We start from the raw sequence: 24,490 nt of genomic DNA on the forward strand, positions 1-24,490 counted from the left end.
GACTGGAGGTGAGTGTAGATGGCCCTGCAGATAAAGGGGGTGGTGGGGTGAGGATAGGTGAAGACAGGCAGAGGGTATGACATGGTCGGTTGATGGGACGGATGAATCTAGTAGATGGCTGGGAGGAATGGAAGGGAGGGGAAGAGGCAAGGCAGGGAGTCAAGGCAACACCTTATCTTCCGCTTGGCAATCCTATGGCCCGGAAGACTCAACATTGAGTTCTCCAATTTCAAATAACCTCCCTTCCCATCTCCTGACTCCCTTCCAAGCCTCTCCCCTTCCCTTCCACTCCTCCCAACCACCTACCGGATTCAATTGATCAACCAGGTCATACCCTCTACCTTTTTACACCTATCCCCACTTCACCACCCTGGCCCAGCCAACCCCTTTATCTGCAGCTTCCCCTACACCCAACCCCAAGTCCTGAAGAAGGGTTACGCCTGAAATGTTGACTTCTCCACCTCCTGATGCTGCCTGGCTTTCTGTGTTCTTCCAGCCTCCTGCTTTTCTACATCTAACTACCTGGCCAGTTTTTCTGTTGTCTGCAAACTTCCCTGTCATGCCTCACACATTTAAGTCTGATTGTTAGTAGATATTACAAACTGCAAGGGACCCAAAACGGAGCCCGGTGGGACATCACTGGACTCCCTTTCCATTCACAAAACATCTGTCAACCATTACCCTCAGTTACAAGCTTCCTCTTACTTATTGGTTAATACTTTGTTTGGTGTTCGCTGTCAGTGAGCCTATAAAATATTCCCATCTATGTTTTTAGTGCTTGTTATTCCAATAACAATTCTGCTTCCAAAAAAAATCATTACTTACCACAATCCTCATTTTCTTATTGAGGATACCCTGCCTCGTATCTCTTTTTGTTTGCTTGAAAGCTGAAATATCTTAAATTTTGTTCTCAAATGTAGTCACCATGCAACTATGTTTCTGCAATGGCTATTAAATAAAATAAATGAATTAATGGCACAAATATATATATATATATATCAAATGCTTTGTGCATCAAAAGAGGCTTAACTTAGCCATTTTTCTTTGGTTTGACTTCATTCAATGATGTATGGTTGCTAGTTTAAACCTTTGTTCTTTTACTGTCCCATTCTGTTTTCTTTTACCCAAATAACGAAACAAATCCTCTGTTGCCTTGACTTTTCTCTCAAACTTGCTTTGCCTCACTACCCCCACCCACCAATCCTCACCTTTTTGAGTTAAAAGCCTTTGTACAGTCCGAGTTATTTAATTAAACAGACATTTGTCCCAGCCAGTTTAAATAGAATCCATACTGAAGGAATATCTCCCTCTCTCCTTACTATTGGTTACAATGCCCCATGAATCAAACACATTTTCCACTATTCTTTTCTGACATACATTCAGTCTCTGATTTGTTTTACCTGCTGCTAATTTGTGCTTAGGCAGTTATCCATAAATTTTTACCTGAAGTTCTGTGTATTGACTTGGATTCTGGTTCCCTTTTAAATTCTATTAGCAGAATCTTGTGAGACTCATACGTCATGGAAACAGACCATTTGGTTCAACCAGTCCCTTCTGTACCTTTTTTTTGCTATGGCACAGTCTATGATACCCTCAATCCACCTGTTGCATTTCAAGTTCTTCTGCAGCTGCAAGGATTAAAATCACAGCCACACTCCTTTCATCCCTTCCACTTGAATTGCCTTCTCTACCTTTTGTGTCACAGTTTGCTCATCCGGCCTGCAGACTTGTCTTCTGTCACACAGACAACAAAAACCTTAAACCTTTTAGACAAGGCAGAAGTTTGAACTTCCTTCATTGTTACATATACAATCCCTTATCTGCCTGATACACATTCTCACCCTCTTGTCTCTGTCTATTAAACAGGCCTGTGTCACTTACCAATTAAAGGGATGTAATTGCCTATGTCTTCCCACCTGCAACCCCCAGCACCTAGTGCTCCACAGTCTGCAACTCTGACTTCAGCTCTCAATAATTCCAAGCTGAGTTTCCTTTAAAATGCAAGCACTTACTGCAAGTGAGATTATCCACAGTCACAATGCTCTTTACAAACTCCCACAGGCAGAAGTTGCAATGCATCACCCACACCATCATCCCTACCTAATTTTAAGAATCATAGAGCTGGAAAGCATGGAAACAGACCCTTCAGTTCAACTTGTCCATGCTGACCTAGGTATCCCAAATAAATCTAGTCCCATTTGCCAGTATTCAGACAAATCGCTCTCAAACCCTTCCTATTCATTTACATATCCAGATGCCTTTTAAGTGTTATTACTGTACCACCCTCCACCACTTCCTCTGCTAGCACATTCCATACACACACCATCCTCTACATTAAAAAGTAGCCCCTTACATCTATTTAAAAAAAAAATCTTACCCCTCTCACCGTAAACGTATGCCCTCTAGTTTTGGACTCCTCCTCACACCCGCACCCCCCACCCCCACCTAGGGAAAAGACCATGTCTATTTACCCTATCCATGTACCTCGTGATTTTATAAAATCTCTAAAAGGTCACCCCTCAGCCTCCGCTCCATGGAAAATAGCCCCAGCCTATTCAGCATCTCTCTATACCTCCAACCCTGGCAATACCCTTGTAAGTCTTTTCTGAACCCTTTCAAGTTTGACAACATCCTTGCTATAGCAGGGAGACCAGAATTGCGCACAGTATTCCATGTTTTCTTTAGTTAACTAGTTTACATGTATCATCAATTTAGCTTTAACTACTTGATTTAGTTTTAAGTTGTGGTTTGATTAAATTACGCATTTAACCTGAAACACAAACCACTGTAAGTATTGAAAGCACAAAACAACACCTCCTTGCCCCACTGTACCAAATGTCCATGCCCACCCTCAATCCTAACTTTTAGATTCTATTTATGATACACTCCATTTATCAACACTCTGAGGGAGACTTACTCCATTTCTAACCTAGAAGCATTTGCTTTAAGTGTCAAGCATGCTTTACTTTGCATATAGCTCATGCTAAACCTGTCCTTGGATCTGACTGGATTTAGTTTCGAGAAGTTTTTCTGCCTCCAATGGTGCTCCACCTGCCTTAAGAGTGTTCAATGAGACAATACAGACATTACTGTACCTCACCTCTATACCTGAATTCGGAGTGTTTGATGGTAATAGAAGCATTTGCTAACACTGACGGGCTTCAGTTAAGCAAGAACATCTTGCGTGTAAAAATGACTAATTAGATATTTGCACACCAGAAATAGCGGAGATATTCCTGCTAATCTATATATTTCTGGGATTTTGGAAGAACAAACTCCATTAGTTTCTACACACAATAATTTGATTGCAGAGAGTCTCAGTTCTCCAAGACTTTACAAAACTTGAAGGTCAGCCAATTTCCCCTGGTGCTGGTAATGAGAATTGTCTTCTTGCTGCTTATTAGCTTAAATAAACTGTTACCAAGCTCTCCTTTTGCTTCCCTTTGAGACTAATTTTTGTTACAATGAAGATTTGCATCTCAATTCCCAATCTCCTGCTTTTTATACACCAGAAGTCTCTCAACACCAGGTTATAGTCCAACAGGTCTATTTAAAATCATTTCACCTGTTGAAGGAGCAGCATTCTGAAAGCTTGAGATTTTTAGTAAATCTGTTGGACTATAACCTGGTGATGTGTGACTTCTGACCTTTTCCACCCCAGTCCAACACTGGCATCTCTACATCATGGCTACCATCTTTTTACATGCAAGTATTCTTTCTCCCCTCACCCTGCAAAACTTAGTTGGAATGGCTGTCCCAATTAAATATGGAGCAAATATTTGCAACAGGTATAGCCCATTAATCGTACAATGTAAACTGTCTCAGTTGAAGAAAAAGTGTTAGCAGGAAATTAACTATATGCTAGAACACTGACTTTTCACATGTATGGGCAGGTTTATCCCTATTGCGAGAGGTCCACTGTTGATGGCATGTACATTTGAATATTGTCCATCACATCTGGAGCTTTAGTCTTAACGTAGTGAGTGAAGGTTTTCTCTTCCTAATGCGCATTGCCATATGTCAGAAGTCGTCCTGTGCCCAAACAGCTGAGTCTGAACGTCATTCCATCTTTGCACATTGGAGTTAGTAAGGTAAAACATTCTCACTCATTCAGAAACTGCATTTGAACATTGTCATCTTCTCCCATGCAGACAATCTTTTTTTTGGTTGCTGTTTTAGATTTCTTAATCAACATAATTAGTTCAGACAGTAGTCAAAGATTTCCCAGCAGACATGATTCTTCGCTGTACGATAACCTTTTAAAGTGATATTCATTCTGAATTATTTTTGTATTTTTCCAAGTGCTATTGATTTTAATACATAGTTCTTCAGAAAACAGCAATTTAAGCCTACTTAACTTTCAGTATCAAGATGGAATGTTTGTTGAAAGCAATTTAAGTGTATCCCTTTTTATCTGGTATTTCGAGCACTCGAATGTGTCAACCATGAGGTACATGTAAGGAATCAAAGTCAACATTTACTTTAGTGCATTCTATTCCTGCCCATCTTTCATACTATGGGAAAGGGGGTGTTTGCAAATTCTTCTTTTCATCATTTCATAAATTAATTGCAAACACCTATAATGAAGACCATTATCAAGTTTGAAAAGAATAGGAGGGCAGATGGGTTGAGTAGTGGTGGACAGTTTATGCCTAGCTTAGGTTTTCAGAAGCCTGTAGAAAGTTGGAGAATGTAAAGACTTGTGAGGAGTAAGACTCATGTGAAGCACTGATACAGAAAAATTGCAACAAATATCACATAAACACATTATACTACACTTAACGAGATTAGAGTCACACACGTGGAAACAGACCTTAACTCCAACCAGTCCATGCTGAATATAATCGCAAACTAAGCTAGTCTGACCTTCCTGCTCCTGGCCCATATCCCTCCAAACCTTTCCTATTCATGCACTTATTCAAATATTTTTTAAATGCTGTAGTTGTGCCCACATCCACTCCTTCCTCAGGAAGTTCATTCCAAAGGTGAAGAAACCTGTGTTTTTAAAGAAATTGCTCCCAAGTCATTTTTATTTTTAAAAAATCTCTCTCCTCTCACCTTAAAATGTGTGTCTTCGTCTTGAAATCCCCCATCCTAAGAAAAAGACACCTGCTATTCACTTCACCCATGCCACCCTTGATTTTATAAACTTCTAAAAGGTCACGTCTCAATCTCCTATGCTCCAGTGAAAAAAGTCCCAGCCTTTTTTTATAACTCAAACCTTCCATAGCTGGTGGCATCCTGGTAAATGTCTTCTGAACCCTCTCCAGCTTAATAATATCCTTCCTATAACTGGGTGATCAGGACAAGATACAGTATTCCAGAGGAGGCCTCAACAGTGTCCTTGTGAACCTCAATATGACTTTCCAATTCCTACACTCAAAGGACTGAACAATGAAGGCAAGCATGCTAAATGCTTTTTTAATCACCCTGTCTGTATCTGACACAAACTTCAAAGAATTATGTACCTGCACCCCTCGGTCCCTCTGCTATACAATACTACCTGAGGCCCGACATTAATTGTACAAGTCCTTCCCCTGTCTGTTATGCTAACATACCGTACCTCTCATTTTATCCAGCTTAAACTCCTAAATTGGCTATGAGGCAGGAAACAGAGGCTGATGGTAGACGGATGTTCCAGTGACTAGAAATAGCTTCCTATAGGTTTTGCAGGGCTTGGTTCTGGGGCTGTTGTTGTTTGTGGTATATATCAATGATTTGGACTTATGTTGGAGCCATGATCAAAACAGTCTTGGATGATATGAAGATTGTTAGCCTGGTCAATAGTAAAGATGGTAGCCACAAACTGCAGGTGGATCTTCAAGGGACTGGTCAGGTGGGGAGAGTAGTGGTAAATGGAATTCAAACCGGGAAGTGTGAGATAATATACTAACAAAACAAAAGATTGCACAATGCATGTTAGGATCTTGGAAAGTACTGAAGATCAGGGGGACCTTGATATCCATAGATCTCTGTAGTTAAGAGGGCAGGTTGACAAGCTTATTGAGAAGACATAAGGGATGCAGCCTTTATTAGCCAAGACATAGAGTACATATTGGTTAGGCCACAACTGAAATACTGCAATTCTGGTCACACATTATAGGAGGGATCAGATTGCTGTCCAGGGTATGCAGGGGAGATTGACTGCAATGCTGTCTGGGCTTTGAGGAAAGATTTGCTAGGCTATGACTGACTTCCTTGGAATAGCAAAGTTTGAGAGACGATCTAGTAGAGGTCTATAAGATTGAGGGGCATAGATAGGATGGATGGGAAGGCTCTTTTTCTGTCAGCTGAGGAGCCAATAATACATAGGTATAGGTTCAGGGTAAGAGGTAGAAAGCTACAAATTAGAATTGAGGAGAGCTTTTCAGGGAGGATAGTGGGAATCTGGAACTCAGTGCCTTAAAGTATGGTTACAAACTCTCAACAACCAAACATCATTTACATATTTACTTGTGTTGCCATAACCTTCAGGGCTATGGGCCAGAAGTGACATTACTATATTCAGATCCTTGTTGACTAGTGCACATGTGATGGTTCTCCTTTTGCATTGTAATTATTAAGTCTGGGGTGCACTTTGGGCCATTGCATCTAACCACAATCTGAAAGCTCATGGTTCAGCATATGCCCCCACTCTACCATTACTGTCAAGCGGGGATCAACTCTGGTTCAATGAAAATAGCAGGAAGGCATTTTGGGAGCATGACTGCATTAAAATGAGGTGTCAATCTGATGAAGCTACAACTTGCATGCCAAACAGGGGAAGCAACATGCAATAGACAGGACAAAAATAAAACCACAACCAATGGAACAGATGTAAACCGTACAGTCCTACCACTATTCCAGTTGTGAACAGTGGTGGACAATTAACCAACTAACAGGAGGAGCAGGGTTCTACCTATATGCCCATACTCAATGATGGAAAAGCTTAGACATCATTACAAATAACTACAATATTTAAAAGGCATCTAGATAGGTATATGAATAGGAAGGGTTTAGAGGGATTTGGCCAAATGCTGGCAAATGGAACTAGATCAATTTAGGTTATTTGGATGAGTTGGACCAAAGAGTCTGTTTACATTTTGTACAGCTCTGTGACTAACAGACAGGCGAAGCATTTTGTATTAATCTTCAACCACGCATGCCAAATGGATAATCAATGTCTGCCTCCTCCTAAGCCTCCCAGCATCACAGATGTCAGTTTTTAGTCAATTTGTTTCATTCCACATGATATCAAAAAACAGCTGAAAGATCTGGGTACTGCTAAAAGAATGGGCATTGATTTCACACACCTGGTCAAGTTGTTTCAATATGCTACAACACAGGCATCTAAACAATAATATGAAAAAAATTTCCAGGTATGTTCTGTATACACAGAGTAGGATAGATCCAACCCTGGCCAATTATTACCCTATCCATATACTCTTGGTCATCATCAAAGTCTTAAATGGGGTCATCAACAGTGTTATCAAGTAGCACTTGTAAAAGAATAACCTGCTCTCTGATGCTCAGGTTCTCCTAGGGTCATTCAGCTCCTGAGCTCATTTCAACCTCGGTACAAACATCAACAAAAGAGCTGAACTCCAAAACTGAGGTGAGAGTAACTGACCTTGACATGAAGGCTGCATTTGACTAAGTGTAGGAGCTTTAGCAAAACTCGAGTCAAGGAAACATCTCCACTGAATACAGTCATACAGTACCTGCTACAAAGAAAGATGGTTGTGATTGGGGGTCCATCCTCTCAGTCCAAGGACATCACTACAGCTCCTCCATCGTCAGCTGCTTAACTTCAACATGAAATCAGAAGTGGGGATTTTGCAGTCATCAGCAAACCTGCTCAGCATCATTAGGATCTCCTCCAATCTGAAACAGCCCTTTTATGTATAATCATCTAGGCTTGGTGTGTGTAGGAATTATGCTGAAAATGTGTTGCTGGAACAGTGCAGCAGGTCAGGTAGCATCCAGGGAACAGGAGAATCGACGTTTCGGGCATAAGCCCTTCTTCAGGAACCATGTATAACTTGCACCAATTGCAGTCAATAATTAGATTTATTTATTAGAGATAATGTTTACTGGCATCACTATCGCTAAATCCCCACTACCAAAATACTGGCAGTTATCATTGATCAGAGAATGAACTGGACCATCCATTTTAATACTGTGGCTACAAGAGCAGGTCAAATCCTAGGAATTCTGCAACAAGTAATGAACTAACCTTCAGTCTGCACAATGTCTTTGCACCAACTGCTGTACAAAGCACAAGTTAAGACTGTGTTGGAATATTTGTGGGCGGCATGGTGGCACAGTGGTTAGCACTGCTGCCTCAGCGCCAGAGACCCGGGTTCAATTCCCGCCTCAGGCGACTGTGTGGAGTTTGCATGTTCTCCCCGTGTCGGGGTGGGTTTCCTCCGGGTGCTCCGCTTTCCTCCCAAAGTCCAAAGATGTGCAGGTTAGGTGAATTGGCCATGCTAAATTTCCCGTAGTGTTAGGTAAGGGGTAAATGCAGGGGTATGGGTGGGTTGCGCTTCGGCGGGGCGGTGTGGACTTGTTGGGCCGAAGGGCCTGTTTCCACACTGTAAGTAATCTATCCAATCTATCTATCCAATCTATTTCCCCTTGGGTGGGTGCATTCAAAAAGCAAACCTTTCCCCAAGTCAAAGCAGCCCACTTGATTGGGACTCCATAGATCATCTTCGCCATTCACTCATCATTGAACAATGGAAGCAGTGTATAGCATTTGCAAGATGGATTACAGCACCTCACCAAGCCTTTTTTTTTGACAGCATCTTCCAAACACAGAATCACTATCACCTTGAAGAATAATGTAGGTCCATGAAAATATAAACACGTGAGACACCCATCCTGCCTTAGAACTATATCACTGCTTCTTCAATGTCACTGGGTCAAAACTCAGGAATTACCTTTCTTAACAGCACCTTTTGGATGCCCCTACATCCCAAGGACTGAAGCAATTCAAAAGGCAGCTTGCAACAACTTCCTCCAAGGCTGTTGGAGATGGGTGCTAAATGCTGGCCTCGCGAGTAATACCCACATGCCATGAACAAATAACTAAAAATCAGCTGACAGAAAAGACAAGGACTCTCCTGATGTGCACAGCTGAGTACAAACATGACAAATGTAATTATTTTACTGAGCGATCGATGGAACATTACTATCATATTTAAGATTCCCCGTTCCCCAAAAAGAGATTGTGTCAGTGACTTGACTAAGTATAGAATAGGCAAGTGATTAACAGCCTGAATAAAGCAACGGCCACCTCACCAGAGATTCTTGAAATGCAAGTTTGATTGCTGCCTAGCTGTGTAGGCTGAGAATGATGGAGCTGAATTAACCACCAGAGCTATAGTCATTAATCTAAGAGATTTCAATTTGTGCATTTTAATTCTACTTTCTTGCCCTGCAGGAACAACAACACCCCCCGGCCTGGAAACAGGAGCCAGCAATCAACAATGTCTACTGCTAAACAAAGACATAAATGAGACCAAAAAAATGCTATCAATTCAAAGAGATGCTTGATTTGACGGATGGGGCTCAGGGAAACACGCGTGGGTGAGAGATTTTAAATTATCTCTTCTACCGTACAGCAGCTTTGTGATGAATGGTCATCTCAGCAGATGTTATAAGAAAATCGTAAGTATGACTCATGGGAGAGTAGAGCACATGAGGTATACAGCTGAGAGGAGATTTGATAGAGGTGCTCAAAATCATTTGGGGTTTAGACAGAATATGTAGAAATTTTCCAAGGTTGGAAGGGTTACAAATATCAATACAAATAACAATACAAGGTGAATAACAAAAGGAGATGAGAAATTTCTTTTGCAAAGTTAAGAAGATTGTTTGGAATTGTCTCTTTCCATCCACATATAAGGCCCATGTGATTTCATTACCATAGCAATAGGCATTGGCCAAGGAAGAGCTCAGAGAGACATACTTGTAGCATGAACTGACAGGGTTTCCTCGATGTTACTGAACCCAACGTAAATGAATCAGTTGCACTAATCTGAGAGAAACTGGAGATGGAGGCAGTTGTCCTGCATTTAGGCAGATAAAATGCTGACCTAATTGTTCATGCAGAATACATGTAAGAGCTTGAGCTTAGATAGAAGAGACAGAATTTAAGGGCGGAAAATTCACTTTGCCTGGGTTGAGGAGAAGGAACTTTCAAAATAATTCTCTCACAGTGAAAGTTTAATTTTTAAGATTAAAAGCTACCTGATTTGAAAAGAGAAAAACAGCTTTTGGGAACTGAGGATAATGTGGAATTGGTTTGTGTTGAACATGAAACATAATCATGGTGGGAGTTTTCTGGTCATTTTAGAAGTTATCTGGGGAAACATTTATGTAGTTTAAAATAGTGTTTAGTCAGTTGTGCTTTTTAATTTGCTTGCTGCAGTGGTGCAACTTTAAATCATATCTTGAGGTTCATCTAGCTAGTCACCAGAATTTAAATATTTTTAAAGTTTGGATCTCTCAGGATTGTGACACTTGATGCAGTGAGTGGTTAGTACTTTTGTTCCAGAAAGTATGATGGAGGCAGATCCATTGTGATTTTCTGAAGGAAATTGGATAAATACCTGAAGACTAGAAACTCGCAAGAATACAAGGAAAAGTGGGGCACTGGGATCAACGAAGTGCTGTTGCAGAGAACTAGCACAGATATCTTGGGCTGAATGACTTCCTTCTGAGTCTTGACTATGAATTCTGAGCAGAAATAATGAGGTTGTAGAGACGAGAGTGTGATAGGGAGCAGAAGAACCAAAAGGTCAGTGACCTCACTTGGACTCGGGAGTGGACAATGAATGTATAAGAAACCAGCAAGTCTCAGGTTAAGTCCCATTACATTGTGGGGGACTACCAGCACACATCAGTAGCTTTTAAGGTAATGTGCTGGATCCCAATAGATACCATTTCATCTCATGGTGGGGTGCTGGATTTCAACAGTGGAGTTGTGTAATCAAATCCGTGTAGCAGCAATGTCTTGGATGTCTGAAAGAATCCAGAATGCAGTATAAACCAACATGTCAAAGTCCCTCAGCAGATCCAATACAGACAAGTCAGAATACTCAATTGATCTGATAGGAAATTTCAAGTATATCTTATTAGACGATTTGACTCTTATGATACATTGTTAACTTTTCTGCAGACCTCAGCTTTGATTTAACTGAAATCTTTCAATAAATGATTACTTCTTTAATCTTTTGGTCATGAACACCCACCCACTTTATACATGCTTTTCGTTTTGTTTTACATGCCCATACTGTACATTCAAATTAAACCTATCCTTGTCCACCTCCCAGATGTTAATATTTCTCAAATTGCTCATCACCAGCACAGGATTAGTCCACTACAATTGTTGTACCCCACTGTTCCCTTACAACCTGTGTAACTTGCTCCAACTCTATGATACTTAGACTAGATACACATGTCACAGGTGAAAACCGGGTATGTACTAGCATTTATGCTTTCATACTTTCGAAGGAGATCACTATCAGTAATTTTCTACTAGCCAGGAATGAATTGTGCCTTTTAAATGGCAAAATGTCTTGGTGGTTCACAGGAGCAATCAAATTAAAATGTATACAAAGCAACATCAAAGACACAAGAGAAAAGGTGACATGAAGGTTGTAGGAAAGAGGTAAATCTTAAGGATTCCAAGCTCTGGAATAGTCCTTCCTTTACTCATCTTATCTCCACTTTCGTCTGCCCTCCCTAAAGATGTTCCTTTATCCTTCCTCTTTGATCAAGACTTTGGCCACTTGTTTTCAGTTGATGTAATTTGGTAACGATTCTTGTTTGTTAGTCACTTCTATGAAATGCCTTGAGATGCATTACATTACCGAATTAAAGAGACTACAAACATATTCCTTCAACCATGATGCAATCTGCTTACCTCACTCCACCATGCCATTTACCATTCATCCACTCCATTGCTAAGTTGTCAGTCATAAAGCATCTTGCTGATTTTGTGAATGTGTCATCTTTGAATGTAGAAAGCTAGGTTTCAGATTCTTGTGAGGCAATTGTAGTATCCTTACCCCTGGACCGGAAGATCTGGGTTTGGAGATTTCACCAGTTATAGAGGTGAGTTATGAGTTGATTTAAAAAAATAGTAAGTTTTAGGATGTTAGCTTTAAAATCTTTGGGGAGATGTGGGTGGTGGAATTTAGATATTTTGATTGGGAGGGCTAACCTAGGTGAAAGACAAGTTGGGAGAATTGAAGGAAGGGCCAATCTCTGTCAGGCATCACTGATTGAAAGGTAGGTAGAAGCAGTGAACAGAGGCTCCAATAATCCACCTTAGCTACACAACATCCACACAAAACTGTTTGAAAGTTGGGGTGGGGGATGCAATCTAGGAGTTTACCCTTCAAGGTAAAAGGATGATACAGAACAGGTGGTACCAGTGTTGAGTCCTGGTCTGACCTGAATAAGTCAAGATCATATTAGGATTGTAAACCCTATTTCTGACCCACCATTGGACAAAATTAACATACATTTACCTTCCCCTGATTTTTCTAAGTAATCTTCCAATGGAGGATTCTACAGAATTTAAGCAGAATCTATGTCTCCTTTTTTAAACCACTAACAGTAAACCCTGTAAGTAAAGAATTTAAATGTCCCAAAGCCTCCTTGAAAAGCTATGGAGAGAATGCAGGTGTGAAGGGGGAGGGTGGAATGACAGGTTGGTAGGCATTTGATGTGTAGGTTTACTGGCGATAATCTGTTTGGATTGGGGCAAGTTAGACTGAGTTATAGTTTAGGGAAGTTGGTGAGTGTAGTCAGGTGGATACATGTGAGGAGGCTGATCAAAGAGTCAATGGGTAGTTAAATGTTAATTGTACAGTCTAATTCTGAGGTAAGTTGTTTTTCCTGTCTAACATTTTCCTGGGTAACAATCCAGGGAAGTAAATTGAAACTAGAGGTCTCCAACTTAATTCAGAACCAGGAGTCTTTGTGGAAGATTCTGGAGAATCAGACCTTCAAACTTCTCAGAAGGTTCCATGGAGTGAAATGACTTGCATGTCCTGGTTTAGGGAGCAGAAAACAACCCTTGGTTTTCACTCTTGATCTTTACCTCGTGAATACAGCTGGAAGAGTTTGTGTGTGTGTGTGTGTGTGTGTGTATGTATGTATTACAGTATTTACCTCACCCAGAATGAATAAGAGGCTTAAGGTGGGAAACCTTATGGGGAGGATGAGGGGTGGAATTAGCTTGTAGGAGTTCTGGAAGTAATGGACCATATAATCCAAGGAAACTTCTTCAATTTTTATGCAGTTCAAATATTTGAAACAGTGAAGTATGAAGTCAGTGTATGCTTTCATCACTAATTACAGTGTTCACAATGTAACTTACTGTTAGAGAGAAATGGTCCTGCTTTATGATTTAACCCATTGAACATTATCTACATTTTATACTAAGTCCTACAATTCACATTGCAACAGCATGGGACATTTACCTTGGTTGCAGACTGTTATATTAAATTGTGGTCACCTGTTTAACATGGAACCCTGGACTAGTAATTGCTGGGCATCTCCTCTGTGACTGTGCCAATATCTATTGGAGACCACCTCAAGGAGAATACCAATCTTTGCCAGGAATGTCATCTGGGTATATGCCAATATTTGCCAGGAATCTCCTCCATAGAGTGTGCAAATATTCTTGAAGTATGTCCTACACATAAAAGTTTGGAGTATGGCTGAAGTGACATTCAACTCTGTTCACCTGAAATTGCACATTAGCAACTATAGAAATTACAGTATAAAGTACTTCTTTTAGATATACAGCAGGAATGGTCAAATGTTTCATTTCTGGTCTAAGCTTAAATCAGCCAAGAGGCTGGACTGGTACTGTAATTGACTCCTGTTCCTGATTTTCACCTGGTAATGCATGCTGAAGTCATGTGCATATGTGGGTGGATGTTACTTGAGCACAGATTTAAAACTGGTTGTGGTGTTTCCTAAAGGGAAATAGCACATCAACATTCTGTCTATGCACTCATTTAGGCAAGCAACCAGATTGTGGATCTGTAACTCAGCACGAGATTGGCCTCAGGGGAGTGGGTTGAAAGGAGAAGGAAAATGATGAAAGTGAAGGAGGAACTGAAAAGCCTAACTATATTTTTTCTAGCAGATAAAAAGCTTTAATACAATCCACTCCCAGAACACTCCTTGAAAACCTAATCATATTCAAAATGACAATTCTCTTCACATGTATTCCCCTCCAATGGGTTCCATGCTGCAGTCCAGTGCTGCTCACTGTTATATGTTCTGGTTTCCCTGCTTGATATGCAGAAGCCCTAGAGAGAGTGGAAAAGAGCAGCAAAGCTAACAGGGCTTTACCCTGCTGTATGAATAAAACAAATCACGCAACATACTGCATTATTACCACATGACTTGCTGTTTGAACTGAACTGTTAGAGCAGTTGCTCTAACCCTCCATAGGGTGAATGCTGTCACGGTCTTACTGTCAACCTCTCATTACCTTTAGAGGCTTCATACTCTTTCCCTCCCCTAGCTAAGGGTGTGATTTTTCAGGGCTGGTCAGGATGATAAAAAGGACTTCACCAGCTTGTGAATACAGATCACTCCATCAGCAATCTGTTCACCTCGACTATACAATTTCCTTTCTGTTTTTCTCTCAGCTTTCTAGGTGATTTTAGATCATTCGTGGGATGTGTGCATCACTAGCTGGCCAGTATATATTGTTCATTCATAATTGCATTTGAAGGCAGTGGTGAGCTGCCTTTTTGAACCACTGCAGTCCATGTCTGTGGATTGACCCACAATGCTATTATGGCAAAATCCTGGAATTCCCTCCCTAGCAAGAATGAAGGATTGGCCATATTTCTAAGTCAGGATTGGAATTGGCTTGGAGTGGAACTTGCAGGTGGTAGTGTTCCTTTCCAGATGGAAGTGTTCATGGGTTTTGAAGGCACTGACTAAGGATCTTTTGAATTTCTACAGTACATCTTGTAGACTGCCTCTACTACGCATCAGTAGTGGAAATGTATTTGTTTGTGGATGTGGCGCTAATCAAATGGGCTGCTTTGTCCTGGAAGGTGCCAAGCTGCTTGATTGTTGTTGGAGCTGCACTCATCCAGGCTAATGGGGAGTAATTCCGTCACACTCCTGACTTGTGACTTGTAGATAATGCACAGACGTTTGGCTGTTAGGAATTAGGTTACTTGCTGCAGTATTCTTAGCCTCTGATCCGCTATTGTAGTCCACTTGAGTTTCTCATCAATCATAACCCCCAGAATTTTGATGGTCGGGGATTCAGTGATGGCAACACCACTGGATATCAAAGGGTAGATTGGAGATGGTCACTGCCTGATATTTGTGTGGCACAAATGTTACTTGCCACTTGTTCATCTAAGCTGTGACAGTGTCCCGATCTTGATTGTATTTTAACAGGGACTGTTTCAGTATCTGAGGAGTTGTGAATGGTGCTGAACATTGTGCAACCATCACTGAACATCCCCACTTCTTATTTTATGATGGAGGGAAGGTAATTGAAGATGTAGATGGTTGGGCTGAGGAAACTTCCCTGAAGGTCTACTGAGATGACTGAACCACAACTACCTTTTTACGTGCCAGGTATGACTCCAAGAAGCGGAGAGTTTGCTGCATCATTACCATTTATTCCAGTTTTGCTAGGGCTCCTTGAATGTGGCCTTGATATCAAAGGCTTTTAATCTTTCCTCACCTCCGGAATTCAGCTCTTTTGTCCATGTTTGAACCAAGGTTGAAGTGAGGCCAGGAGCTGAGTGGCCCTGACAGAATCCAAACTGTGTATCAGTGCTGCATGATAGCACTGTTAATGACACTTTCCATCACTTTAGATTAGATTCCCTACAGTATGGAAACAGGCCCTTCGGCCCAACAAGTCTACACCAACCCTCTGAAGAGCAACCCACCCAGATCCTATAAGCCTACATCTACCTCTGACTAATGCACCTAACTTTATGGGCAATTTAGCATGGCCAAACCACCTGACCTGCACATCTTTGGAGTGTGGGAGGAAACCCACGCAGAGACGGGGAGGATGTGCAAACGCCATACAGTCGCCCGAGGCTGGAATCGAACCTGGGATCCTGGTGCTGAGAGGCAACAGTGCTAACCAGTGAGCTGCTGTGTCACTCACTTTACTAATGATCAACAGTAGACTGATGGAGTGGTAATTGGCCAGGTTGGATTTGTCCTGCTTGTTCTGTACAGATCATACCTGGGCAATTTTTCATATTATCAGTTGATGCCAATTTTATAACTGTACTGGAAGAGCTTGCCCAGTAGAGTGGCAAGTTCTGAATCACAATTCTTCAGTACTGTTGCCAGAATGTCATCTTATTATCATGTGGAGTGAATCAAATTGGCTAAATATTGCTGCAGAAATTTGTGGAGTTGCCTTCTCCAATGAGTTGTTTAATTGTTCACCACCATTCACAATTGTACATGGTACAACGTAGAGCTTGGATCTGATCTGCTGGTTGTGGGATTGCTTAGTTCTACCACTTGCTGCTTATGCTGTTTGGCATGCAAATAGTCCTGTTTAGTAGCTTCACTGGATTGAACCTCATTTTTAGGTATGTCTGATCCTGCTTCTGGCATGCTGTCCTGCATTTTCCACTGAAACAGGGTTAATCCCCTGGCTTGAAAAATGTGTTGCTGGAAAAGCGCAGCAGGCCAGGCAGCATCCAATGAGCAGGAGAATCGACGTTTTGGGCATTCCTGAAGAAGGGCTTATGCCCGAAACGTCGATTCTCCTGCTCCTTGGATGCTGCCTGACCTGCTGCGCTTTTCAAGCAACACATTTTTCAGCTCTGATCTCCAGCATCTGCAGTCCTCACTTTCTCCTAGTTAATCCCCTGGCTTGATGGGAATAATTGAATGCTAGGGGATATGCTAGGACATTAAAATGGAAATTGTACTGGAGTACAATTCTGTTGCTGTTGATGATCCACAGTGCCCCATGGATACCTAGTGTTGATAATACCAGATAACACAATGGAGGGTATTCTCATTGTGAGACTGTGTCTTGGTTCACTGAGGAGTCCCTCTCCTCCAAACACGGCCAATTAACTGGTTTCTCCAGCTATTGTCCTGAATAGCTGAACTCTCTTGGCGCACCGTGATATAGCCCTTTGTCTAATATTACATGAAAATCACCATTTTTAAATTTGAATCCAGAATTTTGCCAAAGGACAGAGGCTAATAGAGCTAAGTCAGATCTTGTCCTCCTCCAAAGTTTAAGCACTGACGGATGCCATTTGGATCACTGGGTCTTTGCTGAACCTTTTGAAAACAGCTATATAAAACTTTGACCTCCCATACCCACTCATTTCCCATGACACTGGAAGTTTATACTGAATCTGTCTTCATCATCCGTGCAGACAGCACTGAGACCTTTTTGTCCAAAAGATGTTGCAGACCTTTTAACCTGTGGAAAGTTTTCCTTATTTATTTTTGAAAGTCATCTAAACTCCTCCACAAAATCTCTCAACCTTCTCAGCCTGTAACATAACATCTTTAGCTCCATGACTATAGGGGAAAGTAAGGACTGCAGATGATGGAGACCAGAGTTGAAAAATGAGGTGCTAGAAAAACACAGCAGGCCAGGCAGCATCCAAGGAGCAGGAGAATCGACGTTTCGGACATGTAGATTTCTCCAGCTTCCTCATTTTCCCTCTCCCCACCTTATCTCAGTCCCAACTCCCGGATTCAGCATCGCCCTCTTGACCTGCTATCTTCTTCCCGACCTCTCCGCCCCCTCCCCCTCTCCGGCCTCTCATCCTCACCTCCTTCCACCTATCGTATTCCCAGCATCCCTCCCCCAAATTCCCTCCCCCCTACCTTTTATCTCAGCCGCTTGGCACACCAGCCTCATTCCTGAAGAAGGGCTTATACCTGAAACGTCGATTCTCCTGCTCCTCAGATGCTGCTCAGATGTTTTTCCAGCACCACATTTTTCAACTCCATGACTGTAGGCCTCTCTTGAGAGGTTAATTGCACAAACTAGGAAAAATGCCCAGGGTCTTTTGTCTTCATTGGCTCAGAATCACACTTATCAATATGTTTAATAACAGGTTATCAGACCAGAGGCTGATTTTTCATGTATTGCTTTTAATTTCATGATAGTGCAAGATTACTGCGAAGGACTGTCAAATTACACCAAATACTTACCAACAGCTTTATTTAACAGTAATGAATATAGACATTAAATCTCAAATCACTAACCATTACACCTACCAGCTATCTCAACATTTTAAATACTATCTACTAAAATGGCTGGAAATTGCAAATTGCCTTGCATCCATCCTGTGGCCAATTCAAAGAGTCCAAATTTTTTCACTTCCTTTTCTGTGCAATTTTAAACCCAAACTGCATCAGTGCCCAGGAAAGGTAGACCCTTTCGATAACACATTCATAGCTTACCTTAGTCAGCCATACTCGGTGGACAGAAGTAATTACCCATTTGGCAGGAAAGCTCTCTGTATTTTATACAACTCCAGGGTAGAAGAGAGGTCTGGGGTTCAGTACTATTCCCTGACCATCCCAGCACTTAAACCAGTGTTACAGCAGCAGTAAGTGAGGACACAACAATGACAAAGGGGATTGTATGTTGCCAATGCTATTTTTATTGAGACTGTAAGCATTAAATATAATGACAAGAGACAACATCAGATGAGGAAAGGGAATGGGGGTGGAAAAAAATCATAAACTTACAGAATTACAAATGAAAAAAATCACTTGCAATCAAGTCACAAGAGAAAAAGAGAGAAAGAGAGAGAGGGGCACATAGCTTTCTAATATAAATTCCTCTGCATCAGCTATCTGTACCCATATTTTCCTCAAGATAAGCTACTGACTGCTAAGCAGATTGTGCATGAACCCTCAGAGTATTCTATCAGCACTTCGTATTAGATCTGTATGTGGTCCAAGCTTGAGCAGACAAATCACTTCAACACTTAGCAGTTTTGCTGATATATAATTAAGACATTTAAAAAGATTAACTCAGGTATCTCCACTTCCCATTCTGTTTTGGTTAACCAACTTCTGTGGCGGTGATGGGGAGGGAGTGGGAGGTCCATGATCAACAAAATTCTAAGCCTGCTTTCATAAATGGACTCAACATCAAGTTATATAGAGGAATTTGTCAGAGCATAATAGGAAAAATAACATCAAAAAAGTGATGCAATATACAGGGTTCTGAAACTTGGAAACATTTTTAAGTCTCACTGGCAATTCCCCTTAAAGATTCCATCTGTCCCGACCTGGAACATCTGCTCCTGCGTTCTTCCTCAAACAGGCTTGCTTTAATTACCCGTCAATCAGGTGCGACTATATTGTCAGCAGCCTCTTTGAATAATTGTGTCTCATTTGAGATCAACTTAGTACCTGTCTTACGTGATTATAAACTAATTTTTTTTAAAACAAAGAATATATTTTTTCAAAACCAACATGAATGGAAAAAAATTACCATGTTAATTTATTCTGCATTTCAAAAGGAAAAGGTGAAATGAAAGAGAATTTCAGTTTAAAGCAGGCGACTCATTTCCAGTTCATCTCACAAATTAACATCATTGTCCAATCATGATTAGTATCTCAGCCCCTGGCACTGCCAACTGCTCATCTGAAGGTGCAGAGGATGAGTGCAATGAGACTCTGAAAGCCTGAAGGGAGAAAACAGAGAAAGTAGTATCAGAGTCTCTCTTGTTGTGGACAGGGAGGACAGTAAGAGAAGAGGGACAGAGGGGAAGTTGGTGTGTCGCCGTCATCATGTCCGATTCTTTAGCGCCTGTAACCAAATTCGTCAGCATCATCAGCTCGGAAATCACCATAGCGCCAGAGGTTCAACTGTAAAGGAAAGACAACTGTGTCAGTACAGCAATAATTGTAGACTAGTCAAACAGGGCATGTATCGGAGTTCTGAGTTACCACCAATACCTTGAGGAGGGTAACAGATGAGAGGGAGGGATGAAAGAACTAAGAAATGGAAGGCTTCATGTAAGAAAGACTGACAAAGACAGACGTGAGAAATGCTATGAAAATAGGGAGACACAAGAAATGAGACAGTGACAAAGAGAAGAGAATACACAAAGAGAAGGGCCAGAGAGGGAAGAAAGGGAAATCAGTACAAGGAGGGTGGGAACAGCACAACAAAAAAGAGACTGAAAAGGGAGAGCAAAAGAAGAAGGGAACACCATGAGATGGGTGGAAGAATAGAAGCAAAGGAGGGATACAGCAAGAAAGGAAGTAGAGAAAACCCAATAAAAAGGAAGATAATGAAATAAGGAGTGTCAGAGAGAGGTGGGGGTCAGCATGAAATTGACTGATGAAAGAAGGTAGATTAGGGAGGGAGAGAAAGAAATTGCATGGGTGATTAGATTACTTACAGTGCGGAAACAGGCCCTTTGGCCCAACAAGTCCACACCGACCCTCCGAAGAGCAACCCACCCCGACTCATTCCTCTACATTTACCCCTTCACCAAGCTCTACAGTCAATTTAGCATAGCCAATTCACCTAACCTCCACATTTTTGGAGTGTAGGAGGAAACCGGAGCACCCGGAGGAAACCCATGCAGACACAGGGAGAATGTGCAAACTCCACAGACAGTTGCACGAAGTGGGAGTTGAATCCAGGTTTCTGTGAGGCAGCAGTGCTAACCACTGTGCCACCGTGCTGGTGGTGGTGGAGAAATGGAGAAACGTGTGAACCATCATTCTCACTTCATATTACTCTTACCCGTGCAGATTTGGCAGCCTCCTGAGCATTCAGGTATTCTGTAATCTGTGGAAAATAAAGATCAACATTTAGTTTAATTGTGAACTGTGAAAACTCCCTTAATACAGTTTCGTGAAAGCCACGTGAAACCAGAATTGCCATTACTTTTAGTTTGGTTTATCTCTGAAGCAGAAAATCATTGTTCAGTCCCTTTGCAATTCTCTTGTACACTGTTTATACTGGGATTTTAGGTCAGGCCTGAGGTAATATTGGTCTCCTATAGGTCTTCTGAATAAGATGTTGTGTTGAGGTCTCATTTCCTTGTCCAAATGGACATAAAGATACTCCAAAACAAAATAATTTTCCTGGTCAACACTTATCCTTCAACCAGCATCACCAAAAAATGATTAACTGGTGATATTTCATTATTGGGAATAATTACTACAGATTTAATCTACATCAGCTACTCCAAAGGACGACTTGATGTCATATGAAGCCAGTGGATGCGATGTCCCTGCCTTTGATTCCTGTTTCGCATGAATCAACTAATCAATACGTTGCAGGAGTAGGCCATTCGGCCTTTCGAGCCAGCACCAACATTCATTATGATCATGGCTGATCATCTACAATCAGTATCCTGTTCCTGCCTTATCCCCATAACCCTTGATTCCACCATCTTTAAGAGCTCTATCCGTTTCTTTCTTGAAAGTATCCAGAGACTTGGCCTCCACTGCCTTCTGGGACAGAGCATTCCATATATCCACTACTCTCTGGATGAAGAAGTTTCTCCTCAACTTTGTTCTAAATGGCCTACCCCTTATTTTTAAACTGTGTCCTCTGGTTCTGGACTCACCCATCAGTGGAAACATGCTTCCTGCCTCCAGAGTGTCCAATCCTTTAATAATCTTATACAATCAGATCCCCTCTCATCCTTCTAAACTCAAGTGTATACAAATCCAGTCGCTCCAATCTTTCAACATATGATAGTTCCACCATTCTGGGAATAGACCTCATGAACCTACGCTGCACTCCCTCAATGGCCAGAATGCCCTTCCTCAAATTTGGAGACCAAAACTGCACGCAATACTCCAGGGCCCTGTACAGGTGCAAAAGGACTTCTTTGATCCTGTACTTAATTCCTCTTGCTATGAAGCCAGCATGCCATTAGCTTTCGTCACTGCCTGCTGTACTTGCATTCTCAGGGAGAATGGATGCCAAAACCAACTGTGTTTGTCCTGAGTTGAAGAAAGATGTCACCATCCAATAACCTATACTGAAACTGACCTTTATTTTAAGTGATGATACTGGCAAGGTTACATTTGGAGATAGCTATTGACTTTCTTCTTGAGTGACTGTTTCTACAATTTAGCAGCTAAGAGTTGGTCACACAGCCATTTTTGTTGACATCATTCCATTGCAAGTGATGTACATTGACAGTTCATTGAGTCATCAAGTGGGAATATGTCTAATCTAAACAAGGCATTGACAGTTGAAGACATTGACAGCCATTGGAGATTGTCCTTTGTCAATGCTACATGCTCCTTTGTATTACTGCTTTCTGGGTCAACTGAAGATGTGGTTCTTCAAATTTCCATGCTTGAGTACAGGGACTTTGTTGTTAAGTGCATTGATCATGTGCAGACGGTTACTGACGCCAATCCAGCATGAAATTATGTCTCACTTGCATGAATTGCACTTGTATTTTAGCTTTGTCTACCCAACAGGTTTTCTAGTATCATCAATCTCTCCATGTAGTGCATGAATTGGTAGGCAACTGCCATCTTTGTAATAAAATGATTTAGCTATGTGAGTTAATGTTGCCTCAGAATTAGTATGATAATTTCTTCACCAGATCGTTGCCAAATTCCCCATAGAGTATTGGGGACTATATGATGCTAATTGATCCCAAGGATCTCTCTCAAGCAACAGTACAGAATTAATTCTGACTTTGATGTAGCTAAAGCTTCAGTATCATGCAGGCATCTACTTATTACTCAAGCAATATTCTTTTATGGCAAATGAAAGTTTGAGATTTCTTTTGAAGTTTGCCTGAAGCTTCCCAAGTACTACCACTACAAGCTGAAATTTCCTCATCAAATTTCAGTTCAGTTGAGACTGTTGACCTCCGGTAGCAGAACTTATCTAAATTATTCACTACAGTGTTGTTTAGTTGTAGTAGTGCTTTGAGCTGACCATCTTGAGTCATTGTCACTGTTTTTTGCAAACTGATTGTTAGCCCAAATTTCTTTTTAACAATTGAGATAGTAGTGTTCACAATGGACTTCAGCCTAAAGCTGATGCACCACAAGAGCTACATGTCAGCAAACAGGAGCTAATGTGTCAGAATTGTAAGACGGTGTAAATGTAAATCTAAAATTACATGCAGCTAGATTTGGAATGGAAAGCAGGTTCCCTTCCTTGAAAGGTATTTTCTGACTAATTAAGGAGTGTTTACAGTGTTGTTGTAGCTGCCATTTTTCCTTGTGCTAGCTTGTAAATGACTGGATTTACTAAATCCAATTTTATAACTTAACCTGGTGAGATTTAAACTCTCAATCCTGGAAGTGACTGATATAGATGTCAGTTAAGGGCAGGCTGGAATTGGACATCTTTCTAATGCAATGTTAAATCATCTTCCTCATCAAGTGGAGATAAAGAGTTCCATGAAAATACAGAAAAAGGAGTTAGGGAATTCTCCCCACTTCCCTGGTGAATAAATATCCTTCCAACACATTATCCGGCTGTCATCTATTGCTGATTGCAAGACATTGATGTGCACACATTACCTGGTGTGATTCTGACTTTACAATAGCAAATACACATCAAAAAGTACTTCACTGGCTGCAAAACACATTTTGAATGCCCAATGCTTATGAAGCATTTTTCAGATATTCAACATTTTACCCTGCCAGACTGATGTATGGTAAGTGGCTATCTAGATGAATTAGAGGATCGAGAGCAATCTTGCTCAAATTAGGAGTCAACAAGCTTCAGAAGGGCAGGAACAGATTTCAAAATTAGTCAAGAAAATTAGCATGTGAACACACAAAATTAAAGGTTAAATACATCACCTGCATACGACTTAATATAGTTCAGACACAGGCACATTTGATCACCCAGACACTGCCCTTCACTCCTCAATAAAGCAGTCGTAATTCTTTTATTAGACATTTATGGAACTAAATTGAAATCCACAAAAATAAAACACTACATTGGCTGGCATACGATGCTTCATTTTAACTGCATACTTAACAACAATGTGGGCTGAGATACAAAAACACAGTCTGATGATTGTGCTCCAGATGGTGGGTCAGCAGGAGGTTTCCCAAAATGGGAGAGCGCCATTTGGGTGTCTCAAAGATATTTTAACAGAACTGCACTTTTAGAGGTGCAACACATTGACAACATCCTACTTCATGATGCACAATTATTGACTGGCACCAGAAAAATTATATGAAAGCTGCCAAGTAGTTAAAAAAAACCCAACAGGTTCACTATTTTGTTTTAGGGGAAATAGTCTGCTATCCCTACCTGGTATGTTTCCATGCCAATCCTGTCCAAGCTATATAGTTGAGTATTACTGTCCTCAGGGTGATCAGAGATGGGATTAAACACTGCTCTGCTGGTGTTAAAAACATTGCCTTCAGCTGCCTAGAGTCCATGCTCTATAATACACTAAAATATTGCTTCTTTAAATTCCTCTGTCCATATAGACTGAGACTTGCCATCAACATCTGTCATTTCACC

General features: G+C 41.1%; 1 protein-coding gene across 1 annotated transcript in view; it reads right to left on the reverse strand.

Moving 5' to 3' along the window:
• Positions 1-18,636: 18,636 nt before the first annotated feature.
• snd1 (staphylococcal nuclease and tudor domain containing 1) overlaps positions 18,637-24,490 on the reverse strand; it is an 854,179-nt gene continuing 848,325 nt past the window's right edge. Inside the window, exons 23-24 of the mRNA XM_043713955.1 lie at positions 20,765-20,809; positions 18,637-19,875 (exon numbers count right to left, since the gene is read on the reverse strand). Of these exons, the coding sequence (XP_043569890.1) occupies positions 19,810-19,875; positions 20,765-20,809 (111 nt within the window). The 3' untranslated portion in view covers positions 18,637-19,809. The remainder of the gene's footprint in view (positions 19,876-20,764; positions 20,810-24,490) is intronic.

Source organism: Chiloscyllium plagiosum, chromosome 23, assembly GCF_004010195.1.
Source record: "Chiloscyllium plagiosum isolate BGI_BamShark_2017 chromosome 23, ASM401019v2, whole genome shotgun sequence".
Taxonomy (NCBI): domain Eukaryota; kingdom Metazoa; phylum Chordata; class Chondrichthyes; order Orectolobiformes; family Hemiscylliidae; genus Chiloscyllium; species Chiloscyllium plagiosum.